Source organism: Choloepus didactylus, chromosome 6 (genome assembly GCF_015220235.1).
Source record: "Choloepus didactylus isolate mChoDid1 chromosome 6, mChoDid1.pri, whole genome shotgun sequence".
Lineage (NCBI taxonomy): Eukaryota > Metazoa > Chordata > Mammalia > Pilosa > Megalonychidae > Choloepus > Choloepus didactylus.
Genome location: NC_051312.1, coordinates 84,525,476 through 84,533,130, shown reverse-complemented (window position 1 = coordinate 84,533,130; position 7,655 = coordinate 84,525,476). Strand labels below are relative to the sequence as shown.

The following is a 7,655-nucleotide window of genomic DNA, read 5'->3' as shown; positions in this document are numbered from 1 at the left end:
AGTAAGTCACATCCTCCTCCTTTATACAGAGGGAGAACAAGAGGCTAAGAGCTGTTACTTAACATACTTAAGGTTACACCAGAAAGATCTAAAGTAGACTGTAGAGCACAAAGAGCACTTGATAAGACGTTGTGTGGGCAAGAAGAGAGAAAAGACATTGGTTCTATCAGCAAAGAGTCATGAAGGTATTAACATTAAACTGCAATCCGATGGTTCCCAGAACATGCCTATAGTCCCTTGCCTATTATTTGCACATGCTGTTTCCTCTCCTTGGCATGGCCCTTCTTCCAAATCTAGCTTATACTTCTAAACCCTACATCCCTGACTGTCTCTTCCAGGGCTAACCCCTCCTCTGCTGAATGAACCTCTATGTCTTTCATATGTATGTCTTCCCATCCTCCAAATCAGGCTGTGAGCACCTTGAGAACAGAGGTGTGATCTTCATCCCCTTGCCCTAAAGCCAACATAGTCTTTTTGCAGGTAGTAGATGCTCATTCAATGATTATTGAATTGGATAAAATAATAACTCAACATTTTTATTTAATGCTTAGTATAAATCAGACAAAATTGTAAATGCTTTGCATGTATCACCTCACTTAATCTTTACCACCTCCCCATTTTACCGAGGAAGAACTAATGTTCAGAGAGGTTAAATAGCTTTTACCGAAAAGAAATATGGAGAAGCAAATATTTAGGGTGAAGAGAAAGGGCTGGGAAAAAAAGGCAAAATCAGAAAATCATTCTAAAATTTGTTTCTATGCCCCAAATCATTTTTGATTATTTGTGCTCAAGGGTCTCTCCATCTCTCCCCTTCCTATCTGCACTGAACTCTCAGGGTAGAACTTCTCTGTTCCCCAATCCTTCCCTCCCCTTTCAAGGTTCAAATTTCCTAGTCATTTTGCTGCTTCTTTTTAGCATCTCAGAGGGATCTTTAGTGTCCTCATCCCCAGGGAATCCCTACTCTCAGCTGGAGCCCTAATAACAGGATAAATACTCTTGAGCTCTTTTGCTCCCCCACACTCTAAGCCCTGAAGGAACTGAGACTGTGCTACTGCTCCCTCAGCACTACAATAGGCACACTGTGAGCAGACAAGACCTGACCACCCTAGACAACTTCTCACTGAGATGGTCTCCCCTTCAGATAAAGAGACCAACAGATTAATTACACCTTTTAACCACTGCTTTGTGCCATAGACTGTGAGTGGCTTTTCAGATAAGTGTCTCCCATGATAATCCTCATAGTAGCCTATGAAGTAAGAATCAACCTTTCTAGGTCACAGGTGAGAAAGCAGGTGGAAAGAGGTGAGGTGACTTAATCAAGATCACCAGCTGGTGAGTGGAAGAGCTGGGATTTGAATTAGTCCATTTTTGACCTTCTGTTAATGAATGCTGGCTACTTGGCAGATAGCTTCCAGATGCTCATGAACATCTCCAGTGATGAAGAACTTGCTCCTTTCCTCATGAGACAGCCTTGTTCCTGGTATTTCCACTCCTATTATTATATATTTTAGGTAAGATTATTTTTATACTAAATACTGGAACATGAAGTAGAGTTATTCTTGGAGGGTTATCTGGAGCAGGCTGGGACACTTTCCTTACCTGATCTCCAGAATTTTTATAGGTATGGACTAGGAATTCAGGACCCCAAGGCCCTCACCTCCACCTCTTTCCTGGAATCTGAGTACACTGAGCTCAAGACATGTTCTTCCAATTTCATTTTCCCCATTTTTGCAAATGGTGCTGAAGCAAGGGGAGACTGTGATCGTGGGCATGTGGCTTCTGGATCAAGAAGTGAGTAAAAGGAGGGGTTGAGAAAACCTGATTCAGTTACAAAAAGATAGAGGTGGAATAAGAGAAGAAGGGAAGACAGAAAGTAAGGCTGTCCCAGTCATGACTGGATTATTCAGTTCTCAATTCTTCATACCAAAGGAAGGGCACTGAAACATGGACACTCCAAAAATAGTGTCTTACCTGAATGCATGTACTTATGTTTTCTAAGTACAGCTTTGCTCATGTATTTTGCACAACATATATAAACACAGATTAAATCATATACTCAGCCAAACACAGTGTGCTTATTACATATGCTGTTGCACAAGATTCCCCACACTCAGATTTCTCTCTGCCCCTGAACATTCACCACCACCAAAGCTGATTCCCCTCTGGGGACCATTGGGCCCAAGTTTAGCAGTAGAAACTCAGGAGGGAGCTGTCACAGAAGAGAAGACAGGAAACACATGGGGAAAGGGATGATGAGACAGAAGCAACATGATTTGTTCAATATCACAGTGATAGCAAGTGATGACACTGGGATGGGAAACAAGACATCCGGACCCAGGTTTCCTTCCCCAGATCACTTCAGAAGGTCTCACTCTTTCCCTTCCTGCTTCTTTCCCCAAAACAGTTTCCTATGATCTCTATGTATGGATATGGGCCATCTCCAGAGGATCAATTTCACTATCATTGGCATTTGGCAACCAGAACACAGTGATGTCCCATTACACTGAAAGCCCTGATGAAAAAGGTACTTTTCTTCCCCTTTTTCTCTTTTCTGTCCTCTCGTGTGTCTGTGTCTGTTTCTGTTTCTAATACTTTTATCTTTCTTTCCATTTTCATCTCCTATCCTTCTACTGTTCCCCTCCTGCCTTTTTTGTTTAATCTACCCTCTCCCTAACTCTGTTACTGGCTGGTTAATAGGCCAGAGACAAATAAGGAAGTACATGTGTGTAAGGGAAGATGAGAAGATGGGAATGAACAGAAGAGTAGGGGTGGTGATGTGTGAAAGCTCAGAACTGTCATTGGACCATTTTGTTCTCCTATTTGCTTACAGGGAAAGATTCTGTGTTCCTAATGATTAAATTTCATTTCCCAGCCCTTTTTCCTTTTATACCTTTGATTTATGAGAGTATGTAATCATCTGTCAATAATCTTATAAGATCACATTTTGATCAGACCAGCCTGACCCCCATCATTGATCAAGTCTGCATTATTTCTCCTACTCTTACCAGCATCCAAAAAGGATGCCTGAGGTTAAGAACAGGATCCTAGCACTAAACCAGAGTCAGCCCATCTTGTGGCTGCACCAGGCTATAAGAGACTCAGTCCTGCACCATGTGCTTTGCTATTCCTGGTCAGAATCCAGGTTCTGAGCCTTGTCTATGAGTTATAATGGGCTCAGTGGCTTGATAAATCCATCCAAGATCTCCCTGCCTTCCCTTACCTTCTCCTCAATACTGCTCTCCTCTTGAAAAGTGGTAACACTGATTCTGTCATCTAATATGCCTGATCTTTCATCATTACATTATCCTTACATTGTCACATAGGCAGATGAATCAGGAGAAAATAACACTAGAGTACAGGCAAAGGAGGGTTTATAGGCAGAGAGAAATATGCTGTAACAATCACTGTGGAGAGGGTTCTGCAGCCATCCCACTCACTTCCCAGCTCCTGCCTAGAGATCACTGAATCAGATAGAACTGGCAAGAGCTCCTTTGAACCCTTGTGATGCCAACCCAACCTCCTGCCTTGAATCATTTCCTAGTACCCTACATTCTTCTAATCCTGGAAGTTTTTCCTGAGGTCTAACTCAAATATGTCCTGCTGCCATTTCAGTTTCAGCCACATCATAAGGATGCATCCCAGCTGCCTCATGTCTCAAGGCCTACCAGGGCTCAAAGCAAGGCAGTGAGGTCTTCTCTACCCAGCCTGCCTTGGCCTAGCCATGCAACTCACAAACCAGAGCCATCAGAACCCAACCTCCTTCCTGCTCATGGGAGTTCCTGGCCTGGAGGCATTCCACTTTTGGATTGCATTTCCATTCTGTTCCATGTATGTCCTGGCAGTTCTTGGCAATATGGCAGTGCTGATGGTGGTACATTCAGAGCCTGCACTGCACCAGCCCATGTACCTGTTCTTATGCATGCTGTCCACCATTGACCTAGTGCTCTGCACCTCCACTGTACCCAAGCTCCTAGCACTCTTTTGGGCAAATGCTGCTGAGATTGCCTTTGGGGCTTGTGCTACCCAGATGTTCTTTATCCATGGCTTCTCAGCTGTAGAATCTGGCATCCCGCTAGCAATGGCCTTTGACCGCTACTTGGCCATCTGCTGGCCATTGCACTATGGATCATTGCTGCCTCCAAAAGCTGTGGGCAAGCTGGGGGCTGCTGCTATGCTTCGTGGCCTGGGACTTATGACCCCACTCACCTGCTTACTGGCAAGGCTGAGCTACTGTAGCCAAGTGGTGGCCCACTCCTACTGTGAACACATGGCTGTGGTAAAGCTGGCATGTGGGGGCACACAGCCAAACAACATCTATGGCATCACTGCAGCCACACTGGTGGTGGGAACTGACTCCATCTGTATAGCTGTCTCCTATGCACTCATCCTCCGGGCTGTGTTAGGCCTCTCCTCCAAGGAGGCTAGGGCTAAGACCTTTGGCACTTGTGGCTCCCACTTGGGTGTCATCCTGCTCTTCTACACACCAGGGCTTTTCTCGTTCTACACACAGCGCTTTGGTGAACACGTGCCCCAGCACATCCATATCCTCCTAGCTGACCTCTACCTTGTTGTGCCACCCATGCTTAATCCCATCATCTACGGCATGAAGACCAAGCAGATCCAGGATAGAGCCTTCCAACTGTTGAAGTGGGACCCTGCTCAATCATAAAGCCTTCAACCCAGCCCTGGGACACTATCCTTTGCTTCCCTCAACCCTTGGGTAATATTTGAGACCCATGGCTCTGAGCATGAGAGAAGAAACCCAATTTCAGTGGTACCATAGCATCCTTGTAATATAAGGAGGCATAGCACAAGTCACATGGGGAAAAAACCACCAAGTGATCCCCAGTTGTGAGGCATATTTGGTTACAAAGTTCAAGGAACCTGTCTAGTGAGATAATATGGCTACTGGCCTGATGGTGGTCTCCCCGGAATCCTATTCTGCTGTTCTGATCTCGCTCTAAGAGACTTGGGTAAAATGAGAGATATGGCCATTTGTCTGACAAGGAGAAACATCCTCTCCTCCACTGGGAGGTGTTCCTATTCTTACAGAGATACATGGATACTTCCCTCAGTGAGTGCTGAGTCTGACTTGGGGAGAAACACAGAATTATAGAGAGACAGAGCACTCAGCAGTGGACCACAGAAACAACAACAAATGAAGAAGAATAATGGGCATACTGTACCCACTGTGCAAAGAAATAAGCAACCAGGTGTGAGGTCAACCTAGGAAAGTTCTCTGGAAAATGAAAGTTTTGATCTTCTCACTGACCATGCACTATGGGACAGAGATTTTGCTAAAATCTATGGGTGTGGACTTGATTAGACCAGATGCTCTGCTGACTGTTCATGTTCGAGGAGACATAAGTATAAAGATAGTGCCCAAAGAGAATTGAGCTATTATGTTCAGGGTAAGTGCAGAGCTGTGAGTATACAGGAAGATAGCTAAGTTGCTCGGGGGAAATGAGGTCCCAGGGCCCACCTTGCCCTGCCCCACCTCTCTATGGGTAGGAAAGGCTACTTCCTTGGGAGATTTTAACCTTGCCTGGGTATAAATTGCAGGAACAAGACTCAGGCTGGATCACATCGAATCTGACATCCGATTTCCTTCTATTTCCTGGTAGTAGCCATGTAGAAATGCCACCAAGCCTCAAAATTCCAGGGAGGGACCAAGCTCCCTTCTTTGAAGAGAAAACAGAGAACTCGGTCCAATTCATCCTTCTGAGCATATCCCCCCCCCCCCCCACACACACACACACACAAGTGATGGCTTCCACCAGAGCTTTAAGCTCCAGAGTTCTCAGCAGCTCTGGTTCTGTCATTCCTGCTTCAAATCTGCAGGCAGAGATGGCTTGACAGGCCTGAAGCTCCAGGGTATGAAGTATTTTAATAAGCTGGGAAACAGCTTCCACAGGAGAAGGCCTCGAGTAGGCTGGGGATGACCTGGGTCACCAGAACTTCCATCAGTAAAAATAAAGGATTAGCTTGACACTCTGCAAAGACCCAGGAGGATATGCCCTTTCTTAAGTCTCATAACCATCTGATGAGGAATATATAATTATTCCCATTTTATAGAGCCAGAGGCAGAAGATCAAGAGAGTAATAACTTGTCTAGGAAAGCAAGTAAATGTCAGAACCAGAATTCAAACTCAGGTCTTTCTAATTCTAAATATTGTGTTCTTTACATTAGGATTTAGGGATAGGTCAGGTGATTTCCTAGAAATTGAGGCCCTTGTACCAAGAAACTTGGGCTCAATACAAGGGAGGAGTGATGATTATTTTTCTCACATGACTGACATTGCTGAGAACATGCTATGTGCCAAGCACTTATTTCAGGAACTGAAAATATAATGGTGACCCCGGAAAATACATCCCTGGTAACAACTCAAATATGAGATCTCAGCAAAATCCGTATTACCCAACTTGAAGTGATCTAATCAATTCTTCTTTTACTTCAGGGCTTCACATATGAGATTTAAAGTCTCAATTTGCCTTGAAACACCCCAGTTTGCCAGACAATCAGAGGCCACAGATTGGCCAATAAAGTCTACCCCCAGGATATTTAAGACAAACTATACAGGAAGTCAAGAAAACTGGCAACATCCTATTTGAGACTATAATGCCTGTGGTTGGTTGTTTGTTTTTTCCTCCAAACTTTTTTTGTTAAAATGAAGTACAATTTATATACAATGTACATATTAAGTATACAGTTTGCTCTCTGACAAATGTATATATCAGTATAACCACCTCTTCAGTCAAGATACAGAATGTTTTTATAATCCCAGAAAGTTCCTTTGTGTCCACTTCCAGGCAACACCTCCACACCCTGACTGATACACCACTGTTTGATTTTTATCACCACACATTAAACTTGCCATTCTAGGAGTTCATATACTGTAAATGGAATAATATCATATTTATTCTCTTGCATCTGGCTTCTTTGACACAACATAATGTTTTTGAGATTAATAACTATTGTAGTGTGCATCAACAGTTTATTCCTTTTTTTGAGTAGTATTATTCCATTGTATGAATGTTCTAAACATGTTCTGTTTGCCCTTTTTGGCTATTATGAATAAAGCTCCTATGAATATTCCTAAACTTAGTATACCTGCTGGACCATAGGATAGGTATATGTTTAACTTTAATAGAATCTGCCTAGCAGTTTTCTAAAGTACTTACACCATTTTGTACTCTCACAAGTGATGAATGACATTTCCCAGTTGTTGTACACCCTAGCCAATCCTTGATTCTTTCTTCATTTCACTCATTCCAGTAGGTGTAAAGTAGTAACTTGCTGTCATTTAAATTTGCATTTCTATGATGACTTTCTATGCATTTCTATGTGAGCAATTCCTTATGAGTGTACTGACCATGCATATATTTCACTTTGTGAAATGTTTGTTCACGTCTTTTGCCCATTTTTATTGAGTTGTCTGTTTTTTTAATTGATTTGTAGTAGTTGTTTTTATATTCCAGTTAGAAGTGCTTTGTGAGATATGCATAGTGCAAATATTTTGTCCAATTGTATGGACTGATTTTTAGTTTTGATGATGTTCAAATCAATATTATTCATATTTATTGCTTTTTTTTATAGACTTAGCTTTTAATTTTAGGTCTATGACCCAAAATGAATAATAATTATATATGGCAAA

The 7,655-nt window shown here is 42.8% G+C and overlaps 1 protein-coding gene across 1 annotated transcript; it reads left to right on the top strand.

Annotated features, from left to right (window-relative positions):
* The first annotated feature begins 3,721 nt into the window (after positions 1-3,721).
* On the top strand, positions 3,722-4,669 carry LOC119538700 (putative olfactory receptor 52P1). The gene has a single exon (XM_037841831.1). The coding sequence runs from the start codon at positions 3,722-3,724 to the stop codon at positions 4,667-4,669; it is 948 nt and encodes a 315-aa protein (XP_037697759.1).
* The last annotated feature ends 2,986 nt before the right edge of the window (positions 4,670-7,655 follow it).